The sequence below is a fragment of the Pelobates fuscus genome, chromosome 3 (assembly GCF_036172605.1).
Source record: "Pelobates fuscus isolate aPelFus1 chromosome 3, aPelFus1.pri, whole genome shotgun sequence".
In the NCBI taxonomy this organism is placed as follows: Eukaryota; Metazoa; Chordata; class Amphibia; order Anura; family Pelobatidae; genus Pelobates; species Pelobates fuscus.
In genome coordinates, this window is record NC_086319.1 from 356220073 (window position 1) to 356246831 (window position 26759).

At 44.8% G+C, this 26759-nt stretch overlaps 1 protein-coding gene across 5 annotated transcripts in view; it reads right to left on the reverse strand.

The window, feature by feature from the left end:
• Positions 1-26759, reverse strand: part of GMIP (GEM interacting protein) — a 122163-nt gene that overhangs the window by 14376 nt on the left and 81028 nt on the right. For 4 of the 5 annotated variants that reach the window (XM_063449213.1, XM_063449211.1, XM_063449215.1 and 1 more), the window contains 6 exons: positions 11297-11487; positions 10588-10697; positions 1497-1598; positions 734-829; positions 478-629; positions 160-348 (listed from right to left, as the gene is read on the reverse strand). In XM_063449213.1, the coding sequence (XP_063305283.1) occupies positions 160-348; positions 478-629; positions 734-829; positions 1497-1598; positions 10588-10697; positions 11297-11487 (840 nt within the window). The remainder of the gene's footprint in view (positions 1-159; positions 349-477; positions 630-733; positions 830-1496; positions 1599-10587; positions 10698-11296; positions 11488-26759) is intronic. The other variant, XM_063449212.1, reaches the window with a different exon arrangement.

Sequence of the window (26759 nt, forward strand, 5' to 3'; positions counted from 1 at the left end):
AATAGATGATAGCTAAAAATGTGAGAGATGATTCATACAAAACTAAAACAGATGGTGCACTTAAAGCAAAATATAGTAAACACGTTTAAAACATGTTTTCTAACAAACTATGTTTAAAAAAAAAACAACAACAATATCTGCTGCCCCAAAGCCCTTTACCTGTTGCCCTAAAGCCCGTATCTCAATCTCCGAAGTGCACTTAACAATGATGAAGGGAACCTCTTCAGGGAAGTATCGTGGAAACTGAGCAAAGTCCACACCAAAAAGTGAAGCTTTAGGGGGCAACCTCCGATGGCCACATTTAATTAGTAAGTTCTCTAGGCACTTCTTGTGACAGGTCAATAAGCACTGTAATAATGAGATAACAAAGAACACAATAATTAGATTTCACTCAAACTCATTGACAGATTGAAGTTGATAACAAAGGGTCTATTCTCTTTTAAAGTTTGACACATATAGCCCTAAGTAACTTCTCACCTCCTCACACTCCACACCAGACACCATGAAGCCTTCACAGTCCCGACATTTTGTGGGGACCCTTGTTCTCCGAAGACGATGACTAAGAGCCGCTGGAGACAGGTATGCACTTGCCTGAGACAAACCATTTTCTGACATGGCATCTATGGAGTCTGGTAACCCACATAAATTATATAAAAATATAGAAAAATACACAAACCATATACATTGAAAAAGCATGCACTGTATCACTGGAGGCCGAGGATAGAGTACTCACCTGCATCATCTGCATGACTGGAATCTCTTTCATCCAGATCATCTGAGGACATGGTTCCTGTAGAGGAAGCTTTAAGGACTTTTCTAGATATGTGAACTGAAAATAGCATAGTTTGAAAGGAGAATTATGATGTGTCTACTATCAACCTCTTTAGAAGATTACATATAACGTTTTGTAGATGTTCTCCTCTTTGCATGAAAACATCACAATAGGGGATTCATTTCTTATAAAACATCAAGTTTCACTAGCACTTGGCCATGAAAAATCCATATTTTGTACAACCACTGTAATATACTAAAGTATTTACCAATCTAACCATCTGTCCACTTAACACCATGCAAAACATTAGCCACTCGGCCATTCATTCATCATCACATTTACAAAACCTCTGCCTCCTTCCTATGAATTGTTGCAGACATCCAATGTAGCTTCCCTCAAAAACTCCAAAAGGACAGAGACACCTGTATCCAAGCAAGCTACCTTCGTAACCTAAAGATAAAAGCACATGTACCGAAATGGTTTGCCTCTCTAACTCCAGTCGTTGATAGAAATACCCATTTGAAAAGACAACGCTCTCTATTTTGTTTTTCAACACCTAACACGACACATACAGGAGTAGTGATGCTCGTAGTATTCTGCCTTTTTTACCACCAGAGGGTAGAAAGACTGTGTGAGACAGCTAGTTAGTCCTATTAGAGGCTGACATAATGACAGATGAGATTTAACAAGCCATTATAATCCACATCACATAGATTGCAGATACCTGGGCTGTCTGTGAGAGATTCCTGTGACCTCCCATCGTTGCTGCTTCCTATAGTGTCAGAATCGCTGCTGAAGATCTTGTTTCCCCATGAACCCCGTTCACCTATATTAAAGAAAAATACATTGAAGAAAACAATGGTCCACATGTGTAACAGTTTGTGGCTCCCTAAGTATTTTCAGATTTAAAACAATTATGCAAAAAGGTCATGCTAGGCCTTCTTCTAAATGTATGTTCTATACCCCAAAACACCATATTTAGAGAGATATTTATTCAGCTTTTGTGAGCACACTTGCCAGTAGTGTCCAGTTCTGGTCACACTTTACTTTACCAACATTATGTCATAGGAGAGCTGAAGTCACCACAACAGTATAAGCACTTTTACATCCTGTTCAGCCGAGTCAGCAAATTCCACGACCAGCAATGAAGACATTCACAGGTCATGTACTGGAAATATATTTATTTATTTAAAATATATTTGTATGCATAATTAAAAACCAAAAACCGAAACAGGCAGGTAATTCCAGAGGGAGCTAAGACACTCAATTGTCCCACAAAGTTTGCATAAGGCCCTTAGTCATAAAGTGGCCCTGATAATTTTTTTTTTCTCTTTTGATTTTCCTTTCCTTATGCCCCCTAGTTAGTCTCTATGGTCTTCCGTGCTTCACTGCCTGTACGGTGTAGTGACTTCATCAGACCAACTAACTGCCAAAAGGTCACTGTCTGACCCAAGGTGTATGTATATGGCCAAAGGAAGGGAATAGTTTTTCATTTTTTTTAACATATACTTTGTTTAAAGGACCACTATAGGCACCCAGACCACTTCAGCTTAATGAAGTGGTCTGGGTGCCAGGTCCATCTAGGATTAACCCTTTCTGCTGTATGTTTACATATGGGTTAATTCAGCCTCTAGTGGCTGTCTCATTGACAGCCGCTAGAGGCGCTTCCGCGCTTCTCACTGTGATTTTCACAGTGAGAAGATGCAAGCGTCTATAGGAAAGCATTGAGAATGCTTTCCTATGGACTGGCTGAATGCGCGCGCGGCTCTTGCCGCGCATGCGCATTCAGCCGATGATGGGAAAAGAGTTCCCCGCGCCGAGGGAGCCGGGCGAGGGAAAACAGGTAAGTTTTAACCCCTTCCACCCCCTAGAGCCTGGCGGGAGGGGGACCCAGAGACCCTATAGTGCAAGGAAAACGAGTATGTTTTCCTGGCACTATACTGGTCCTTTAACAAATAATCGAAAACAAACTTTTCTAAAATTAGAATATGTGTGAAGGAGTCATTATCAGACTGGAGCAATTTAAATTGAGTCCAATAGAAAGGGGATTATTTAAAAGTTGCACAACTGAAGACAACAGAAAATTGCATTAGGCTTGTCAGTAAAAGCAAAACATTTAGGAAACCACTGTGGTACTCCACAGAAGTGGCCAAATGTGTAAATATAAAAAATAAAAAAAAGTAAGGAAGACAGACAGATCTATAAGATGAGGCAGAAAGAGGCTAAGCAAGTTATACGAGCTTCTAAATCACACAGAAGAGAAAATAGCAAAGTCAGTAAAAAAAAGGGGGACAAACTATTTTTTAGATACATAAATGAGAAAAGGAAAGTAAAACCAGGATTAGTTAGATTAAAAACAAAAGAAGGAATGTATGTAGAAGAGGATAAAGGTCTAGCTGACTGCCTCAATTAATATTTTTGTTCGGTATTTACAGATGAAAATGAAGAAAGGGACCTCAGTGAGGAAAAAGGAAAAATTAGTAATTTGTTACATGTGAGTTTACAGAGGAAGAGGTACTATTTTAACTTTGAAAAGTAAAGACCAATTAGTCAATGGGACCTGATGTAATACACCCAAAGTTATTAAAAGAGCTTAGTGGTGTAGCAAAACCATTAACATATTTATTTAACCAATCATTGTTAACAGGAGTAGTCCCAGAAGATTGGAAGTTAGTGAATGTTGTGCCCATTCACAAGAAAGGAAGTAGGGAGGAGTCGGGCAACTTTAGGCCAGTAAGCCTTACTTCAGTAGTGGGGAAAAGTAACATCTAAAATCACATGGATTTCGAGATCAGAGACAACATGGGTTTACTTCAGGGAGATCATGCCAAACTAATCTTATTGATTTTTTTGATTGGGTAACTAAAATAATAGATTAGGGTGGTGCAGTACACATTGCTTACCTAGATTTCAGTAAGGCTTTTGACACTGTTGCACATAGAAGGCTTATCAATAAACTGCAATCTTTAAGTTTGGATTCCAATATTATTGAATAGGTAAGGCAGTGGCTGAATAACAGGCAGCAGAGGGTTGTAGTCAATGGAGCAGTGGCGTACTAAGGGGGGGTGGTCTGTCCCGGGTGCCAGCAGGAAGGGGGTGCCACCAGAGCTCTGTTTGGGCTTGGGGTTCTATGAGCTGGGTGGCTGCACAAGGCGCCATAGCAGCAGGGGCGCCAGGCAGCTGACACAGCTTACACACGCATGGGTCGGGAACAGGAGCAGGAGAAACTTCTTGGATAGCTGGCGGTGGAGCCAAATCAGCAGCGGGGGCGGAGCTAAAGGCAGCCTCCGCTCGCTGCTGTTACTGCTGCACACAGAGGGACTTCAGTGACTCCACTCCAACTCCAGTAAGTGAGAGAGAGTGTGTGCTGTGTGTAAATATGTTTGTGTCTGTCTGCCTATGACTGTATGTGTGACTGTCTGTGACTGTATGTGTGACTGCGTCTGTGAGTGTATGCCTGTGACTGCCTGTGACTGCGTCTGTGACTGTAGGCCTGTGACTGTGTGTGTGACTGTCTGCCTGTGGCTCTCTGTGTGACTGTCTAGCTGTGACTGCGTGTATGACTGTCTGCCTGTGACTGTGTGTGACTGCCTTAGACTGTGCGTGTAACTGTCTACCTGTGACTGTTTGTGTGACTGTCTACCTGTGACTGTGTGTGCGTGTGTGACTGTCTGTCTGTGACTTTGTGATGCTGCCTGTAACTGTTACATTCTGCTTGTAATTGTGCCTGTGTTTGTGACTGTCTGCCTGTAGCTGTGTGTAACTGACTGCCTGTAACTGTGTGTTTGACAGTGTGCGAGTAACTATGTGCCTGGGACTTTGTGTATGTGACTGTATTTGACAGCATATGAGTATAACTGCCAAAATAGGACCCACCCTGGGTGCCAAATGCTCTAGGTACGCCCCTGCAATGGAGTATATTCGAAGCATGGTCTTGTTACCAGTGAGGTACCTCAGGGATCTGTACCTGGACCCATTCTCTTTGTTATTTTTATTAGTGATATGGCAGACGGTCTTGATGGTAAGGTATGTCTTTTTGATGATGATACTAAGATATGTAACAGGGTTGATGTTTAACCCCTTAAGGACCAAACTTCTGGAATAAAAGGAAATCATGACATGTCACGCATGTCATGTGTCCTTAAGGGGTTAAGGAGGGATAAGTCAAATGGCAAATGATATAGGTAAACTAGAAAAATGGTCAGAGTTGTGGCAACTGACATTTAATGTGGATAAGTGCAAGATAATGCATCTTGGACATAAAAACCCAAGGGCAGAGTATAGAATATTTGATAGAGTCCTAACCTCAACATCCGAGGAAAGGGGTTTATGGGTAATTATTTCAGATGACTTAAAGGTAGGCAGACAATGTAATAGAGCAGCAGGAAGTGCTAGCAGAATGTTTGGTTATGTAGGGAGAGGTATTAGCAGTATAAAGAGTGCTCATGCCATTGTACAGAACACTGATGAGAGTATTATTATTGTTATTTTATTATTTATATAGCGCCATCATATTCCATAGCGCTGTACAATGGGTGGACTAACAGACATGTAATTGTAACCAGACAATTGGATGTACAGGAACAGAGCGGTGGAGGGCCCTGCTCAATTAGCTTACATTCTAGAGGGAGTGGGGTATAGTGACACAAAGGGTAAAAGTAGGGGTACGAAGTAGGTTGTTAGAAAAGTATTCATTGAGTGCTTAGTAGGTCATTTTTGCAGGAGAGGAGTCATGGGGGATGGGGGATAAAAACCTGCTAACAGTTTAATTGATATGCTTTCTTGAAGAAGTGAGTTTTCAATGATTTTTTGAATGAGTGGAGACTGGGTGAAAGTCTCACGGAGAAGTGAAGGGAGTTCCACAGAAGAGGTGCAGCTCTGGAGAAATCTTGGAGGCGAGCATTAGAGGTAGGTGTACGGACAGAAGATATACGTAGGTCTTTGGCAGAGCGTAGGGGCCTCGAAGAGACATACTTGAGTATTAGGGAGGAAAGGTAGCTTGGAGCAACATTATGTAGGGACTTGTTAGCAAGCACCAGAATTTTAAATTGAGCTCTATATCTTACTGGAAGCCAAAGCAGGGACTGACAGAGCGAGGAGGCGTGGGAGGTGCGAGTGGACAAGAAAATGAGCCTTGCCGCCGCATTCATTAAAGATTGTATCCAAGAACGTATCTCCAGAAGGATATTGATACTTTGGAGAGAGTTCAGAGAAGGGCTACTTGTCACGTCCTGCTCTGTTCTGTGGAGATGTCTGGCCTTGGCTTCTAGTATCCAGTACTCTTGTTACAATTCTTGTTTAGTTTTTCTTGGTTTTTGGTTTTCTATTCTATGTCTGGTTTTCTTTATGCTGGGATTTCTGGGTTCATTCCTGTAATCCATCCCTGGGATTCCCAGTCTCCAGGTTTCATTTAAATGTTTGTTTTATGTTTCCACACCCGTTTGTTTTCCATCATTCACTCTTTCAGTGTTCCGGCAGGCAGCTCCTCAAGGCTTCTGCCCTTTCTTGCAGGTAAGTGCTATATATGTCTTTTTGTTGATTTAGCATATATTAGGCAGTGTAGCACCTGCCAGATATGGGGTACATTGGCGTTGTTGGCAGGCTTATGCAATGTATGATCATATAGTGTGACTAAATCCCCATGATTTCCATATGTAGTACTTAGTTATTTCTCCTCTTGTTTTGCTTATGTTATCTTGTCTTGTTTTAGTTTATATACCCAGTCCATTTACAGTCCTGTCCAGTCATGCCCATGTTATGTTCATGTTTTCCTCATGTCTTGTGTATATGTTCTGGGTTTAGCTTACTATCCTTCTCTGGTTCTGGGTTCTATTAGTTCTGTCTTGTTTTCATGTTTGGTGTCTATCTCTAGTCTTGCCTTGTTTCTAGTACTGGATACAATCTTACTGCAGAGCCTCCCTATTAAGCTTCTGGGAGGTCTGCTAATTTCCATGCTCCTAGTTCCTGGTATCCGCTTAAGCTGATTCAGGGTCTTGGTATGTGGCTGCACAAACGCTGGTGCTCAACACCAGGGGGCGTGCGGTTACCCTGCACCAGACCCTGCTAATCCACCTCCACACTGTGACTCCTACTCTGAACATCAGGCATACTGGGTCCCGGTCCTGCACCGCCGCCTGGGTAGTGTCTGGGTCCAGGGCACCGGACCGCCACCCTGACACTCCTAAACTGGTTCATGAGTTACAGGATAAAACTTACAAGCAGGGCCGGCACTTCCTATAAGGCGAACTAGGCAGCCGCCTAGGGCGCCATATAGGAGGGGGCGGCCTGCGCCCCCATCGCCGGCCCTTTAAATGCTGCAGCAGCCTGAGCGCTCTATAGAGAGCGCTCAGGCTTCTGCCGCACTGCCTCACCTCCCCTTCCCTGTAGCGTGGCTGAGCTGCTCTCCGGTCCGCGGTCCCGGCTGGACTGACAGGAAGTGCACACTGAGTTTGCACTTCCTGTCAGTCTGGCCGGGTACAGGAAACAGAAACTCCTGTACCGCGGACCGGAGAGGAGCTCGGCCACGGTACAGGAAGGGGAGGTTAGGAGGAGAACTGGGGGAGAGTGGAAGAAGACGAAGAGGGAAGGTGGGGGAGTAAGAAGAAAACAAGGGGAGGGGGGAGTAAGAAGAAGACAAGTGGAGGGGGGAGTAAGAAGAAGAGGGGAGGACGGAGTAAAAAGAACTAGGGGGGATAAGAATAACGAGGGGAGGGGGGGATAAGAAGAACGAGGGGAGTGGGGGAAGACGAAGAGGGAAGGTGGGGGAGTAAGAAGAAAACAAGGGGAGGGGGAGTAAGAAGAAGACAAGTGGAGGGGGAGTAAGAAGAAGAGGGGTGGGGGGAGTAAGAAGAAGAGGGGAGGGGGAGTAAGAAGAAGAAGGGAGGGGGAGTAAGAAGAAAGGGGGAGGGGGCGTAAGAAGAAGAGGGAAGGTGGGGGAGTAAGAAGAAAACAAGGGGAGGGGGAGTAAGAAGAAGACAAGTGGAGGGGGGAGTAAGAAAAAGAGGGGTGGGGGAGTAAGAAGAAGAGGAAGGGGGGAGTAAGAAGAACTAGGGGGGATAAGAAGAACGAGGGGAGGGGGGATAAGAAAAATAGGGGAGTGGGGGAAGACGAAGAGGGAAGGTGGGGGAGTAAGAAGAAAACAAGGGGAGGGGGGAGTAAGAAGAAGACAAGTGGAGGGGGGAGTAAGAAGAAGAGGGGTGGGGGGAGTAAGAAGAAGAGGAAGGGGGGAGTAAGAAGAACTAGGGGGGATAAGAAGAACGAGGGGAGGGGGGATAAGAAGAACGAGGGGAGTGGGGGAAGACGAAGAGGGAAGGTGGGGGAGGAAGAAGAAGACAAGTGGAGGGGGGAGTAAGAAGAAGACAAGTGGAGGGGGGAGTAAGAAGGGGGGAGGGGGAGTAATTAGAAGAGGGGTGGGGGGAGTAAGAAGAAGAGGGGAGGGGGGAGTAAGAAGAGGGTAGGGGGGAGTAAGAAGAAGAGGGTAGGGGGGAGTAAGAAGAAGAGGGGAGGGGGAGTAAGAAGAAAGGGGGAGGAGGAGTAAGAAGAAAGGGGGAGGGAGCGTAGGAAGAAGAGGGAAGGTGGGGGAGTAAGAAGAAAACAAGGGGAGGGGGGAGTAAGAAGAAGACAAGTGGAGGGGGGAGTAAGAAGGGGGAGGGGGAGTAAGAAGAGGGGTGGGGAGTAAGAAGAAGAGGGGTGGGGGAGTAAGAAGAAAGGGGGGAGGGGGAGTAAGAAGAAGTTAGTTCATATGGCAGATCATATGGGTGGGGCATTGTGATGTCACATGGGGGGGGCGGCAAATTTTTCTTTTGCCTAGGGCGGCAAAAATCCTTGCACGGGCCCTGCTTACAAGGAAAGGTTAAATGATCTTAACATGTATAGCTTGGAGGAAAGACGAGACAGGGGATATGATAGAAACATTTAAATACATAAAGGGAATCAACACAGTAAAGGAGGAGACTATATTTAAAAGAAGAAAATTACCACAACAAGAGGACATAGTCTTAAATTAGAGGGGCAAAAGTTTAAAAATAATATCCGGAAGTATTACTTTACTGAGGGGGTAGTGGATGCATGGAATAGCCTTCTAGCTGAAGTGGTAGAGGTTAACACAGTGAAGGAGTTTAAGCATGCGTGGGATAGACATAAGGCTATCCTAGATATAAGGTAAGGCCAGGGACTAATAAAAGTATTTAGAAAACTGGGCAGGCTAGATGGGCCGAATGGTTTCTATCTGCCGTCACATTCTATGTCTCTATCTATTTCCTTCCAAAACTAGATGCAATGATCATTATATATTAAATTAGTGTTGTGGTGACAGTTGTCCTTTAAGCTCCACCTATTGTCATATTTTGTCAAAATGACTGCTATACGTATGAAAAAGTAGCATAGTTATGCTAAAGACATAAGCTAATTAGATAGCAGAAACATTATAAATGATGTAAAAGATTTATAAATTATAAAAAAGTATGTTTTGTCAAGAGTAAACTACACTACTGAATGCTACACATTAAGAGCTAAATGAAAATTATTCCCACCCCCGCCCCCCCCCCCAAAAATATCACTTTAATCCAATAAATCAGAGATATATGACACCTTCATATAAAGGAACTGCTCTAAAAATCTATATCATAACATTGCTTGTTATTAAACGAAAAGTGGTATTTGTATATCAATGAGTTTCACAGCATTAATTCTTGGTAGCTCTCCTCTTTATCCCTCAAGGGTACATATACTAAACAACTTCTATTCGGAGTACAAATCCTTTAAATATTTGGCACCTTAGGTCCATCTTTATTGACTATTTAGATTATATAGAGGCTTTACCCACATTATGTGATAGGAGTGGTAAAGTAACTACAATACTATAAGCACTTTTACATCCTGTTTAGCCGAGTCAGCAAATTCCACGACCATCAATGAACTTAGTAGATATTTACAGTTCATGTACTGCAAATAGATTTATTTATTCGGCGTATGAGCCCTTTTAATATATGGCACCAAAGGTCCATCTTCTTTATTGACTATTTAGATTATAGCAACATGGGGCAACTAGGGTTATTTTTTTTTACCTCTTGTTGGGTTTGATCTGTAGGCAAGTTCAATAACTCACAACTAGTTTAGAATTTGCCAGGTTCCACGGGTGTTGAGTGAATCGGATATGGAACCCATTGGAAAGCTCTTCTTCCCTAGTACAACTCTTGGCATTAGTTCATTTTGCATTCAATTCAACAGAGTCCAAGGTGATGGTAACTGTAAGTTCAGGGTATAGCCAGGTTTGTTTCGTTATTAAGCCAATTTCCTTAGGTGGCCATTTCAGGGATTTCATCACACTTGTAATTGACCCATCTAAAACATTTCAAGAAGTAGATGCCTTCTATCTCTCTCTAATCTCTTATATCAGTGGTTCCCAAACCAGTCCTCGTGGCCCACCAACAATCCAGGATTTATGTATTTCCCTGTTTTATTCCAATGGAGATACTAACAAAACCTGGACTGTTGGTGGGTCTTGAGGACTGGTCTGGGAAACACTGTCTTATATCATACTGCAAAGTAAAATCCTCAAGACTATATGGTTAATACAATGAGGCAAGATACCCGTAAAGATGGAATGAACTGCAATGTGTTAACATCAAAACTAAGAGTTTGTTTAACCCCTTAAGGACACATGACATGTCTGGCATGTCATGATTCCCTTTTATTCCAGAAGTTTGGTCCTTAAGGGGTTAAAAAAAAAAAAAGTTGAGGAAATGTGTGTTTGTCCCTTGATATGCCTTATTTTTTATGATAACATGCATCCACAGAGCAAGTATTTTTCCCACCTGCAGATATCTTTGTTCCTTGATCATCTTGTTTCATATGCAGATCAGATAATGAGGAAGAGACTCTGACAAGTTGGACTGCATGCTTTCTTCTGCCAGAAGATGGCGATCTAGAGTGCAATTATAGGATCACCTCATAAATTATCATACATGCATTTATATGGTCAGGACGTAGTATATGCTGATTATTGAATGCACACCATTACATTAAATACTAACAGCTTCTTTGACTTTACTGCTACTCTAGAATATTAATCTATTCACTAAAAAGAGAGTCAATAAATATGCTTGTAAAAGAGTAATATAGAAACTTCATGTTGGCGAGAGTCATGCTTAGTCATGAATTAGACCAGTACCATACTTCCTAAAAGTTGGCAACGGACTCAGCATCTAATACTTATTGAATACAGGAGACACTGAATGTTTGGATGCATTTTAGATAGCCATGACCCAGGAAGGATCTACAACAGCCATCTGAGGAGTGGCCAGTGGAGTTATACCTAGGCTGTAATGTAAACACTGCATTTTCTCTGAAAAGACAGTGTTTACAGCAAAAAGCCTGAAGGGAATGATTCTACTCACCAGAACAAATTCAATAAGCTGTAGTTGTTCTGGTGACTATAGTGTCCCTTTAAGCTATAGGACATCATTACATGGTGACATAAAACCCATCCCATCGTGGATGTAAAAAACACCTCTACCACTTTACCTCTGTCCTGAGGTAATGTATTCCTGGAACGTGTACTTTTCAACCTCTGTGTACTTCCGTGGCAGGGTTAGAATAAATTGCAAATATCGGTCTCCGGCCTCATATGGGTCACATGTTTCCAGTAGATTTTCATATCCACAGGGGACTGACTCATACTGGAACTTTTTCAGACGGAGTAGGTTCAGGGTTGCCTGTAACATTGCAGTGATTAGAACATCGCTTCTATTCAGAACATCAGAACGTTATCCACTATGTTTTAGCACAAGCTGTCTCAAGTATGAAACACTGATCTAGGTTCCTTTATCATAGCTTTAAGGGGCACTCCAATCAAATCTACCATAGTTTTAAAGGACACCGCAAGTAACTATACCTTAGCTATAAGGGACACTCAATAACCTCTATGTGACGAAAGTGTAACAGAACCTTACAATTACCTGATTCATGTGGAATTATCAGGAGAATTCGTATTTGATGCTGTAAAAGAACGAACCCGACTACCAAACACCGGACCACCCTGCTGGTAATTAAGTGATATTTTACCTCCCAGCTCTATTTCAGCCGTTCGCATGGTTCAGCACAAATCCTTTGTGTTAAACATAGATGGCCGCCATTTCGGGACTTTACACGTGTTCGCGGCCATCTTGCGCACGAACAGCGGTGTTTGTCAGCAATTCCCTGGAACTAAAAACGGATACGCGAACAGGCGAACACCGCTGAGACCTCCATAACACCATTGATTCGTGCCAATACTACCGAAAACTCTGCTGTTCGGTAGAAAGACTTAATAGACTATGGGGATTCTAGCGGTTTGAATGCGCGCGCGGCTCTTGCCGCGCATGCGCATTCGGAGCTGAGAGGCGGAGGGATCTCCAGCGCCAAGGGAGTCCGGCGCTGGAGAAAGGTAAGTGCTGAAGACACACACACACACACTCTCACGAACAGACGCATACACACTAGCTAACAGACACACATTTACTGACAGGCACACTCAGCGACAGACATACATACACACTCACAAAATATACACTCTCACTGACAAACACACACTCACAGACATCAAACAGATCACAGACATCAAACACACACACACAAACACACTCAGTAACAGACACACACAGTAACACACTCACTGACACTCACTAGTAGACACACACTCAACAGACACACTCACTGACACTCACTAGCAGAAACACACACTCTAACACACACTCTAACACACACACTAACACACACACACACACTTTTTTTTTTAAATTTAATCCCCCAGCCTCCTTACCTTTTGGAGTGCTGAGGGGATTCCCTGGGGTCCAGTGGTGCTGCTGGGATCCTGGGCGGCCGGTCACTGGACGGGCGAGCAGGCTGGCGGGCGCGCGAGGGAGCACTCTCCCCTGAGTGCTTCCTCTTCAGCTCCCTCGCGCGCCGCGTACTGATACCGGAGCCGGAAGATGACGTCATCTTCCGGCGCCGGCATCCCTACGCGGCGCGCGAGGGAGCTGAAGTGGAAGCACTCAGGGGAGAGTGCTCCCTCGCGCGCCCGCAGGACCGGCCGTGGTGTGACAGCAGGGCCAGCCTCGGGGGGCCCTGAGGTGGTCAACTCCTGGGCCCCCCAGGAGAAGAGGCTGGCCACAGTGGGTACATACCGGGTTGCAGGGGTGGCCGCGCCCCCTGGTGGGCCGGGCCCGGTCTCAGCCACGACCCCTGCGACCCCGGTATGTACGCCACTGAGCTCAAGGAAGCAAGGCGAATGGTTAGAGTTAGGACCCACCTAAGAGGTCTGCCTTGATGTGGCAGGTGGGCATACCCTTTCATTGCCATTGGAGGTAACTACAAACCTCCATTTGTTTAAAAATACATAGGGATGTGGAAAGAGCGCAGGCAACTTTTTTTCTTTGGTTTTTACTATATGTATTTTGGCTGATGTGCACTATTGTCATTGCTGCCGCCCAGGAGTAATGGGAGTCTGAGCGCAGGACTTGTTTCTTTGTATTTGGAGAGATGTTTTGTGTTAATTATTGTCTTTCCCACTCCTTTATAAATATGTCATTATGTTATTATAAGTTTCTGAATGTTGTCTGAAGTGATTTGAGTGTTTGTATTTTTATTTTTATTTTTTTTTCATATATAATCTTTATTATGCCAACATCAGGAATAAGCATACAGTACAATCAGTTTTGGTTACACTGGTTTTACACGATATGGCAATGCGGACATTACGGTCATACGTTTGGTACAGGTTATATAACAGGAAACGGTTACTGCACACGCAGTCCAACAAAAATTTGACAGCTATCTGCTCTTGAGCTGGTTCGGCTTCTTGCCGAGGCTCGGACTTTGTGCAATTGGTGATGCGTTGGCCATTTTTTTGGGGGGGGAACAGGAACAGAAGAAGGGGGAGGGGGAGGAGAGGGATTAACTTGGAGTGGAGACTTGGAGTCCCTAGCCTTACTACTCAATGCATGCACATGCTAGGTAGCCCACCTTAACAAAATTTTTTTTTTTTTTTTTTTGCTTGTCTTCGGGTACTAGCATATCAGTTTGACATATCCGGTTAGTGGTCAGTGTGTCCTGATGCATGGGGCATTGTATTGGTTGCTGGGCCTATGGCGTAAGGTTCCAACTTGCCCATTCTTTGTCATATTTAGCCCCCTGACCCTGAACTCTGCTGGCCATACGTTCATAAGAGCTGATGACATCCATTCTCTCTATGATTGCCACCATGGTGGGTATCGCTTTGCTCTTCCAGTTTTGGGCCAGAAGAATTTTTGCTACGGTGAGTATGTTTACTAGCACTTTCTTGTGGGGATGCAGTGGGAGCCCAGGCACCATGTGCAACAGGTAATGTTCTGGTCTCAGTTGGATTAGAAGACCGGTCGTGTTCGCAACAAGATTCTGTATTTGTTTCCAGAATGCACCCAGTGCCTGGCATGTCCAAAACATATGTAGCATGGTACCTGCACCCTCCTCACACCGCCAGCATAGCCTGGAGGAACCCTTGTAAATACGCGCCAACTTGTGCGGTACCAGGTACCATCTCATAGCTATTTTGCAATATGCCTCCCATAACGAGAGGCTTTTGGAGGCCTTCTTTGTGATTGTCAGCGCCTCATACCTGTAGCGGTACTTACCCTCTCCAGGGGCCGGCCGGGGTCCTCCCTTCTCGCCGCGCGCGGTCCTGCTCCTGCACGAGCCGCGCGCGGCTCAGCCAACGATGGGATCAGTCAGGCGGGCAGTGACCGCGAGAAGCGGTCACATGTCCCGCCCGACACTAAGAGCGCGCCGCGCGTCTCGGGCGCGCTCTTAAAGGGACAGTGGGAGACTAAATTAGAATCAGTCTCCCATTGGCCCCTGTCAGGCCACATTCCCCATACACTCACGTTTTGGGGGCGTGGATATGACAGGGGCCAATCAAAGTGAACCTTAAGGGTATTTATACTCACCTGTTTCCCTTGCTCTTTGCCCTATCGTGGTTTCTGTCCAGTTCCCTTTAGTGCTTGTATCGTTCAGTTGGTTTTTTGGTGCTTGACCTTGGCTTTGTTCCTGACTCCGCTCTCTCCTTATCCTTGCTTGCTTATCCGCTGTTTTGTCCTCTGTGTACCAGTCCTCGGCTTGTTCTACGTTACGCTGTCTCTCAGTTCCCTTGACCTCGGCTTGTTCTGACTCTGTCTTTCTCTCGTCCTAGTCCGGCCATTCTAAGGTCCGGTAAGACGAACACTGTTTCTTGTCTCTTGACTGTGAACTATTCCTGCGTGTTGGGGTATATTACCGTGACAATACCATTGTGCTAATGTCAGCTGGACGCCCAGCTCTCCCTCCCATTGTGTCATATATGATCTCGTTTCACCTGATTGACCTTCTAGTAGGGCATTGTAGCACATGGACAGGGGTTTCCCTAGTTTAGTAGACAGGACCTGAGCAGGTAACAGAGGTAGGTCTTTGGGCAGTTCGTTTGTTCTGCTCGTCTGGGGCAGTAAAATGCTTTTTGTCCTAAGATAGAGATACATGTCCCTTTGCGGGAGGGAAAATGTGCGCTGGAGATCGGGGAACGGTTGGATCTCGCCTCCTTCTAGTAGGTCCTTAACTTTATGTATGCCCTTTGCTGTCCAGTTCGCTGTGGGTAGGTCAGGGGAAAAAATGGACATGACCTCAAGTGGCGCTTCCCTGAAGAGCAGGTGCGGGTCCACGATAAGGTGGCTCCACGCCCGCCACGAGCTCATCAGGAAGCGGGAGCAGTGTGATAAATACGCCAGATCATGTTGAACGGGGGCCCTGGTCCACAGTATGCGGGACGTATTGTGTGGATGTAGGCAGGCATCTTCCAATGTTAGCCACAGTGGCTTTTGGGAGCTATCCTTGAGTCTCAAGATATGTACACCCTGTGCTAAGGACGTGGCCCTATAGTAGGTTTTGATATCCGGCAGACCCAGGCCCCCCTTGGTGAAGGGGAAGCCAAGGTTGCGCTGGGCTACTCTCGGGGGTTTGCGTTTCCAGACATGTGCATTGATGACCGATTGCATTAATTTGATCAGTTTGGTAGGGAGTGATATTGGAAGCGTGCGGAAGAGGTACAAGATATGGGGCAGAGCCATCATTTTAATTGTATTTACTCGGCCCAACCAGGAGATCTCTAGATTCTCCCATTTTTCCAGGGTCGCTCTTAGTTTGTGTATGACAGGGAAGTGGTTCTCTTTTGGTATGGCTTGGTGGTTTTTTGTCAGTTTAATCCCTAGATACGTGAGGGACGATTTGCGCCAATCGAAGGTGTATTTGGAGGTGAGGTGCGTCAGTGTTGGATGTGGCAGGTTGATTGGCAACGCTTGTGTCTTAGCAGTGTTGTTCTTATAGAGCGAGACCTCTCCGTACTCTCTGAGAAGGTCTAGGAGGGCTGGGATGGAGCTGACGGGGTTCGTTATGAACATGAGTATGTCGTCGGCAAATAAAGCCAACTTCTGTATGCCGCCCGGGGTTGACAGGCCTTGGATCAGTGTACTATCTTTTATGATTCGTGTTAAGGGTTCGAGGCATAAAATAAAGATTAGTGGCGATAGTGGGCAGCCCTGGCGGGTGCCATTTCGTATGGTGAAGGGTGCTGACAGGAATCCGGTGCTAAAGACCCTTGCCGACGGGCACTGATATAGAGCCAGGATACTATTAACAAAGTCCCGTGGGAGGCCCATCTTAGTCAGAGTTCGTGTCATATATCCCCAGTGCAGGCGGTCGAACGCCTTTTCGGCGTCCAACGCCAGCACCAGGCCTTGCTGAGAGGAGTGGTTTGCCCAGTCAATAAGATTTAGGAAGTGGCGGGTGTTATCCCCCACCTGTCTGCCTGGCACAAACCCTGCTTGTTCAGCAGAGATGAGCGTGGGAAAAAGTGCTTTGACCCTTGTGGCCAACATTTTGGCATATAATTTAGTATCCGAATTGAGGAGCGAGATTGGTCTCAAATTGGCACAGTGTGTGGGGGGTTTGTTAGGCTTTGGCAAAGTAACAATAAAAGCTTCTAGCATTTCTCGGGGCATTTCACCAGATTCTTTGATAGAATTAAACAGTCGTAAGAGGTGTGGGGCTAATTGATCCATGAATTTAATGTAATAATAATTTGAGAGGCCATCTGGGCCCGGGGATTTGCGTTTAGGGAGAGATTTTATGGCTGTCTTGAGCTCTTCTTCAGTGAAGGGACTGGTTAATTGTGCACTAAGGGCCTGGGATATACAGGGGAGGGTGACCCTTTCCAAAAAGGAGTCTATTCCGGCCTCAGAAGGTTGGTAAGTCCCTGGGTCTGTGTGGAGTTGATAAAGTGAGGCGTAGTATTCCGCTAATGAGTTCACTATGTCCTGGGGGTTATAAAGCTTGTCTCCGTGCCTAGAGACAAGAAAAGGGATCTTGGCTTGTAGGTACTTTTGTTTCAAGCGGCCAGCTAAAAGCTTACCAGCTTTGTTCCCTAGCGAGTAGTGAGTTTGTTTCAGATATCGCATATGTTTTTCTGTGGTTTGTAATTGCAAATCTCTGAGTTTGGTCCTGAGCGTTTGTAGTCGCTTGTGTGTTTGCTTGGATGGGTTCGATTTATGGTCAGCCTCAATGTCTGCTATGTCCTGAGTGATTTTAGTTTGTATCGAGTGTGCTGCTCTCTTCGTGTTTGCACCTAGCTTTATGAATTCCCCTCTCATAACCACCTTGTGGGCTATCCATTGTGTAGCGAGTGTGGTTTCGCAGCGTTCGTGAATTGTAAAGTATGCATCTAGGGTCTCGCGTAGATGTTCGAAATGGCGAGGGGTTTCCAGGAGGGCCTCGTTGAGGCGCCAAGCTCCCCGACCTCTCGCTGGGTGTGGAATTTTCATCGTTATTATCAGGGGGGCATGGTCGGACCATGTGATGGGGCCAATGTGCATGTCAACGGCATGCGGGAGTGTGCTTCTGTCAAAAAGGCATAGATCTATTCTAGAATAGGTCATGTGGACAGGGGAGTAATACGAATAGTCCCTTGCACTCGGATAGAGGTTGCGCCATACATCATAACGTTCTGAAGAGTGCAAGAGATTCGCTAAGTGTCGGCCAATAGATAGTGATGGTTGTTTCGGAGGTAGATTATGGGCCCTCTGTGTGTCAACGTGCGGGTCAGGGGTGCAATTAAAGTCTCCACAGACAATGGTGTGCCCTGACTGGTATTGATCTAATTTACGAAACGCCTTAGTTAAGAAGTCCTTCTGTGTGTCGTTCGGGGCGTACAGGGAGGCAATCGTCATTTGGAGGCCATTGAGGGAGCCCACCAATATGAGCAGCCTGCCGTCTTTACTGATGTATTGTTTGGAGGGCGTAAAAGCCCAATCCCTATGGAAGTAAAGCGAGACCCCTTTGGATTTTGTGTTGGCCATGGCATGGTAGGCCTGAGGATATTGTTTTACTCTAAAGCTTGGTGGTTTGCTTATGCTAAAGTGAGTCTCTTGTAGACATACTATAGCCGCCTTGGATTTGGCCATTTCTTGGGCAGCCAGCCGGCGTTTGTGAGGGCTGTTGAGACCCTTAACGTTCATGGAGAGAATTTTTAGTGTGTTATCCATTTGGTGTGATTAGTGGAATGCTAGACCTTAAGAAGGGTGTTTGGCTTGGTGGTGGTATAGCTCGGCTCGGGGGGGACATGGTAGGGAGAGTAAGGGTGAATACTGGGGGGAACATAAACAACAATTTCTTAACAAAACTAAAGTATGTACATAGCGCCCTCATTACGATCGGCGCCTTCTCCGGGTGAGACGCAGGCCAGCACCTCGTGCTAACGCCAACGCTCATCCGTGGGGTGCGCTCGGTGGTGGGAGCGGGGTGTGGATGACTTACATGGTAATGATGGTGACACAGCCCTCTCATGTTACTCATCGCTATTTTCACATATACATTACATTGTTGTAGTAATAAACAGTTTAGATATTAAGCAGTAGAGCAACACTCCCAGGACCCCTCCCCCCGCCATCATCATACGTAGACAGTTTTCAAAAAGCGGCCCAATATTAATTTGACCATGTACATTTTCCCCATGTATGAGTAGTGGATCGCATATCACATAGTTACGTGGGTTGGGTGGCACCGCGTCCCCCAAACAACTTTTCGGCAGAGGAGAGAGTCCCAGGAGCGCAGACTTTTATGCTTTGGTCGGCGATCCCGCCATCCGCCATTCTCCTTGCTGTCGTGGTGACGATGCAGTAGCGGCCGCTACCGTCGATTGTGTTGGAAACAGTCCCCATTCTCTTATGAGGCGCATGCCCACCTCCGGCTCATTTACCATATGGTTCTTGCCATTTTTCCATATGAGTACTTTCGTCGGGTATCCCCATCTGTACGGAATGTCGTGGTTCCGCAGCGTCTTCGTCACCGTAATGAATTCTCTTCTTCGGGCCATCGTTGAGGCCGACAGGTCCGCATATATATTGAGGGTAGTGTATGGATCTGGTAGCTTGTCTATTTTGCGTGATGCTTGTAGTAGAGCGTTCTTAGAGGTGAAATAATGAAATCTAGCAACCACATCACGAGGAGTATCCTGTGCTAACCTCGGTGGTCTTGGGAGCCGATGGGCTCGATCCAGGAGCCATGCTCCTTCTGCTATATCAGGTTGCAGAGTTGCGCACAGTCTTTTAATATATGCGGGGAGTTCTTCTGTGCCCACGCTTTCCGGTATCCCGCGGAACCTAACATTATTCCTGCGGGACCGGTCTTCCAAGTCAGCTAACTTACGTTTAAGCTGAGTTTGTTCCTCCAGTAAGTGCTGCACTGTGTTTGCCATTGCGTTCTGCTCAGTGCACATGTCCTCTGTGCGGGCTTCTAGCTGGTTGGTGCGTTCACCCAGGTCAGAGATCTCCCTCTTGATCTCGCTAGTCGCCCTCTTGAGGTCTGATTGCAGTGTGACACGAAAATCCTGCAGCATGAGGTACAGCCGCTTCTCCGTTACCGGAGCGTCTGTGTATGGGCTGGAGTCCCCTTCGGGATTTGGTGAGCTCTCAGCATGCTGCGAGCAGGCCTGCCCGTCGTCGCCATCTTGTGCGGGCCGCACGCGGTCTTTTCTCGCGGGTCGGATCGGATCCGTTAACTTCGTTTGTTTGGCGGGGGCCATCGTGGGGGCTAAGTTCGCAGGTTAGTAGTCACTGGAGGGCTGTGCGTGATGGGATTAGGTAGCTTGGAAGTCATCCAAAGCACGGAGCTCTCACTCCATGCGACCGCTCGTGTCGGCAGTTAGCCACGCCCCCTGTTTGTATTTTTATTGAGTTGTCACAGTAAGCTTTATGTAATGAACATATGGGCTAGTCGCAAGTAAAATAAAGCTTTGTATGTTAGTTTCTTTTGAAACTTGTGTCCTGTGTGGATCTTCAGACCTGTTTGCTGGTTGCAGGATCCCTCTAGCCATGGGATAAAGCAAGAGAGCAATGCCTGAGAGCCGCAAGTGTCTTTTTAAAAACAAAAACATTGTAGGCAGATGTGGATACCTGCCTGGAAGAAGGCAGAGACTATACCTGCCCGGAAGGAGATCTGCAGCCTGGTTGGGTGGAAAAGCTCCAGAAAGACCCCAGTCAAGCTTCGGCGACTGGGGCTGAAGCATTCCAGAGTCCCTGCAAGCGGCCAGGAAGCGGACTTGGTGGAGGTACTTGGTCAGAGTACAGGAGCTCTGTCACACTGTACTTTAGCTTTAAGGGACTCTCCAATCACCTCTACCTTAACGTCAAAGGATACTCCAAGCACCAAAACAAGTGATGTTTCTTGCATAGTTTATAATGCAGCTCCTTCTGGATTTATAACTACAGCAATTTAAAGAAATCACTACAACTATAAATGCACCCCACAGTGGGAAGCTATGCTACTTTCTGCCCATACAAGTATTTTTACTATTCTGAGAGACTGCATCGCAGGTGTTAACGAAATCTGTAGTGCAGCTTTCTAAAAAGCGCACAAATTAGCTACATCTCCCTGAAAAGGTTTTCTTGTAGAAAGCTTTATGGTTTAGGCACAGTACTGCCATATAATTTTATGGGAGCATCATACCTAGCTGCGTCATTTCCTGGTTTGGACAAGAAGTAGCAAGTTTCCCACATGCACCTAATGCAGTAGGTACAGTGTATATACTGACTTGATTGATTCACTAACCCTGCCTTGTCAGGGCAGTCTTGCTTTATTGCCTCTTAGAAGTATTGCTATTAAAATGGATTTATTGGCCCTTAGAAATAATACCATCTTGAGCATTTCTGGGTTAATCATTAACCTGTAATTCCTACTGTACCTACAGTACTCAAGCAGAAATTAAGATAAAAACTGTCCACCACAGACATTAACTGTGATCCATATATATAGATCAACAGCTTTATTTGACAGAGTGCCACATGTTATTTTTAAGGTGAAGTAGTAACTCAATTCATCCAAAAAAAACATTTGTCTATATGTTATGTTTTTTCTTAAAAGCTTAGAGATTTTCAATATAAAAAAAAAAAAATAAGTAAAAAAAATAATTGACGTTGTGCTAAAAACTTATAAATCCCCCAGCATTCATGACTGCTGTTATTTAAATGAGACCTTGAGTAAAAATTAGTCTTTCAGCATTCTAAAAATGTCCTCTCAGGGGAGTGAGCCGAGCTATATTACATGCTTCCATTCATTCAACTTTTTGGCCTACAATGTCAGGCCATTTTTGTAGCCCAGTAAATTCTGTGGGGAGATTTTCGCTGATGTATATACTGTAGTGACAAATATACCAAAATAAGCCCTGCACTTAAACTCCCACTACTCCTGGGCGGCAGCAACGACCATAGTACACATCAGTCTCAATACATACAATAAATACCAAAGAAAAGAGTCCTAAACACATTTAAATAACTGGAGGTTAGAATAGTGCTCAAGTAACTCTTTTCTTTGTTTTTTTTTTGTTGAACATACTGTAGTGAGGTATGCATTGTATATGTGGCAATTTATAATTTCTTGTAGATATATAAGTGTGGCTTGACCACTTAGTGTACTGCCTTTTCTTTACTTTCTTTAAGATTAACAGCTGGTCAACTTCTTTACATACTGTTTCTAGAATGTGACTTTCTTAATGAACAAATACTTCTTGATTTTAGTTACCCCCTTGTACAGAGCTTTTAAATATGTTGGCTCTCACATACATACATACATAGTGATAACATGATGTCATTGTGATGGGCTAACTGCCAAAGAGCGCTCTCTCCGGTACTACCCACGTGGAGATATCCACCGGAGAGAGAAGCAAGCCCCATGGAACTATGACGCGGCTTCACAGCCCCAGGGTCCCGCTGGCCACCTGGAAACCCATGCTGACCAATAGGAGAAGGAGCTGCCATTCAAACTGGTTCGCCCTTTTTCCTGATTGGTCAGTGCGAGTTAAAGGGCTTAGCTTGTAACTCCTCCCCTCCCTGAGCACTGATTGGTGCAAGTTGATTTTGCACCCTTTCTCCTGATTGGCCAGGAAAAATACCTCTCCTCCCAGAGCACTGATTGGTGCAAATTGGTTTGCGCCCTTTCTCCTGATTGGAAATTGGAATCCACCGGCCGAAACCAAGTGATTCCGTGGAGCTATTTTCGGGTATGTACAGAGCCTCAAGCCCAGACTTTGTACGACGATTTATCGGGTTCTGTACAACCGATAGCTCTGCAATTTGCAGGGGTCATAACTGGTACCAGGAGCTATTTGGGGATGTATTGCATGTGGGGGTGCGTTACTGTATGGTGTGTATTTGGGGTTTTTATGTGTTCGGCATCCTGTGTCCGGGAGATACCATTATCTCTCAGACACAACGACGCCAGGGTGGGCTTATGTTTTGTATTGCTGTAAATGGAGACCACCTGTGGGGGTCTGTGCATAGATACCGTGTATCTTGCCTGCAATAAACTGTTCTTGTTCACTCTTTACTAAGTCTTGACTAGTGTTTGGGTGATACTACGATTGCCCTCCTGCAAGCGACTATAATCACTGGCTTGCAGCTATAATCACTCTAGGGCTCGGCACACCTGGGAAGGGGCGACCACAGGCGGTATTACCCATCCTCGAGAGGGTATACCGCCACCGTCATACTGTGCTAACATAATTTATACTACTGGCTAAGAATTTATTTATTTATAAAATATTTTACCAGGAAAGATACATTGAGATTTCTCTCGTTTTCAAGATTTGATGGCTCCAGTGAATAAAATAGAACAAAAAGTACTATTTTGCAACACTAAATAACTCTGTAGTGTGCCACAGAAAGCATTTACAAACAGCAATTATTTTCTAAAACTTTCCTTACTAATAAAGCATGTTACCCTTGGGTATTGTGATTTCATTTGCAGTTCATGACCTTGTGTACAGAAAGTTCTTTCTTGACATGGTAAAAATGTATGCTGACGTTTACAGGGGACTAATTAATACATTTATTTCACAAACGTTTTGTGTACAATATGTGTTTTAATCCCTTCACTCAATCCTGTGTAGACATGTCTGCTCCCCCTGCCAGTGTAATATATACACAGTGTTGCATAACAGTGTAAAATAAATCTAAATAGTACAAAAACTTATTTACTCGCCTCCCTTGCTGCTCCCATGCTTGTCTTCACTTGTCACGAAAAAACATTTTGTGAACAAGGACTGTATCAGGGATATTTATTAAATTCTAAGTGAATTTAAACTTTTAAGCAACAATAGCAGCACTGAAAACATAAATTACGTAAAACGTAAATTAATTTTACATTCCCTCTGAATTCCCAACAATACCCACTTTAGTATATTACTCTATATGTGTTGTCACTCCTTGTCCCCCATTTTTGCACATAACTTACAAAATAAATAAATTCTTATCAAATTTGTAAAATATTTTTATTCATACTACATATAATTTTTAACATTATATTTTTAACTTAGAAATTTTAAAGAATAATATTTTATATACATCTGGTTAATATTATTCCTTTACTAGTGTCCCACTTTTTATATGCACATGTTCTCTCTTCAATTCTATATTGATTATACTGGTGCTTTTTACTCATCTTAATTTCATATTTTTTTGTTTAATTTTCTAAGCTATATTATGGGTTTCTTCTGATAAAACGTTGATGGACTCATGGACATCAAAGACTCACACGGATGCTATTTGGAACGCATGGAGCGTTCCACACAAAACCGGACATTCGTAATTGAGAAGCAACATGGAAGCAAGGCTTGGAACACATGGTCGAAAGTAAACGAACGCAATTGTGAGTGCAATCTTAATAAAAGGGGTTTAATTTTCCATACTGGTGCACTATGTATGTGTCTCTCTTTCTATCTCATATTTAAGGGATATAAGTGAAGGAAAGAAGGTATCATCTTTAAAGATACCTTTATACACCTGTAATTAAATTTGTTCTTGTGCGTGCAATTTAGTCACCAGTGCTACACTTGGTTTTAAAGTACTACACCATTATTGTATATTTTTTCTTTTTAGATTGTATTTCTTATATTGTCACTCCTTTCACCAGCATTGTACATGAGCTTGCAAGCCTCATAATGTACAGTGCACACACTGAGAATGTATCCACAAGAAATGTATCCACAAGAAATGATAAATTGCCACATTTGCAATGTATATCTCACTACAGTATAAACATCAGTGTAAATCTCCCCACAGAGCTTACTGGGCTACTAGTATTGGCTTGACATTATGGCCAAAAAGTATGGTCAAATAGCTAAGGGATCATTAAGCTATGTCTTTGAGCGAATGAAAGTCTGCAACATGAGCCAGACTTTTTGGATGCATGTGTTGTTTATTACATATGCACTGCATTTACTGTCTATACTAGTAGAGCTACATACAGCAATAGTTTAAATTGTAATTATGCCAGACCCCTCGGTCCCCCAGAACTTTTACATGTCTCCCAATCACCACCAAAAGGACTGTAATCACTCAGCTGATCCCCCTTGCTTCCGTGCCTCCCAGCTATAACACCTATCTAGTGACCCAGGGAGTTCTAGGTACCTCCGAGGACTCCACACAGGCATGGTGCGCCTACCTGGAGATACATAGAAATCCCCTGGAACTTTATATTGTGCAAGCCAGAAGAGACTATCACCTATGGTTTACAGAGCTGCAGCGATCAAGAGTAGCCTCAGGAATAGTCACAACCCCCCCAGCAGGAGAAGCGCAAAGTCTCCTTCATGGCCTTCAAACCCTTCATGGAAACCGAGGAGGAAATTGATGGGTACCTAGTGGGCTTTGAACAGCAATGTGCCCTGCACAAGGTACCTCCTGAGGACTTTGAGAGCAGCCAAAGCCATCAGGACTGTCCTTGGTGGACAAGTATGCTGATGCCAGAAAGCTCAACCATCAGCATCCTTCGATACCCCAATGCATTGAGACGCCTCTGGCTGGACAGGCTCTGCCCCCTCAGGTAATCCAATGCGCTGCTCCGGAATCACCAGCCCGATCTGTCAGAACAGGACCCCAGTGTCCCCGCTGCAAACAAGTGGGAAACCTTTGGAACAAATGCCCCCTGGAGCCACCCCGCAAAACATAGAACCGACCCAGCCCTACAGCTCACCCGGCGTTCTGTCACAGTAATATATGTTTGGTAATACAAATTACCCCAAATAATTGCTTATTCTTTAAATATCCATGAATTTTATGCTGTTAAAACTGCTGTATGTCCAAAATCTATCTATTTTTAATCTTTCTACAGTACTGGGCAATAATGGGTGTGACAAAACGCCTTTTGTCCCTGGATGGTTAGGTGACAAGCGGCCCCTTTTCCATGGCTGTTGGAGGAGCCTGAGTGCCAGCCTCCTGCCTCATGACTATGGCCCTGGATTGTATGGCCCTTTACAAACCTTATTTGGGCTAATGGATTTTTATTATGTTGTTGCTGGCCCTTTAAGAACTATGGGGAAGGATTGGTACTTTTTATATGGCACTTCGGGTGCCGCCGAAGTGGCCGCCATTCGACAAAGGAACACGTGGCCGCGGCCATTTTAATTTAGTCGAACGCGGTCAGCGGTGTAAGCTAAAGAATCTGTGGAACTAAAATCGGCTGCATAAGTATACGAACACTGCTGACCCTTACCGTCACCTCCACTTCGACTTTGGTAAAAGTACGTTCGACAATTTGAACAGCCGGTTGCAATGTGCTATTTGCACGAACGGACCGTTCGTGCATTCGAAGGGGACTTAGACGTTTTCTGTAGGAAATTGACCGACCGCACAGCCCAAATCTATGGAACTGTTTTGGGCAGGGAAATGTGCTTGCGGTCGGTCATAAAGGACTTCCACTTAACTTTTTATGTACTGGGGGGATTTGTCTGATTTTTCGTTATGTCTGTATTTAAAGTATGCTGATTCTGAATATGTAGGTTTTAGGTGAATATGATGCATATTTGTAAAGTTATAGTATATGTATAAAAAGGGTGTTTTTTCTGCCTGTGATAAATTACATTAACCCATTGTGTTCAGTAATTATATCACAGGCAGAGGGGAGGGATTGTATGTGTTTGTGCTGGGTGTGCCTTCTGTTTTACTGTACGTGATTGGTTACATGTTGTCCCTCCCTGTGGGATGTCCCCTTGCATGGGGACTTGCATAAAAGTCTGTGTGTGTTAATTAAAGTCAGATCATCTTGAACCTTTCTTGAAGCCTTGGGGGAAGGGATACCTACACTCTGGGGATTGTTATAATCACTTACTCCCCAGAGTAAGCTCTTGCAATAGCTTTATTTGTTCCTGCTACGCTCTCTGAATTTAGGAGAGGGTCACCCACTGGGAGCTGGATCCTGGTCGTGGATCCAGGGTGGGTGGAGACAGCGAGACCCCGGCGCAGCTGTATCGCTGGAAGTGGGGTCTGCAGTGTTGATGGTGTCGGTTGGAGTGCTTGGAGTCCTCAGCGAGCACTAGGAGCATCGATTGGCGGAGGTACTCAGTCGGAGTGCCAGCGTTCCGTCACAATGGTTATACTATATACCAACTAAAATGATCATTTTC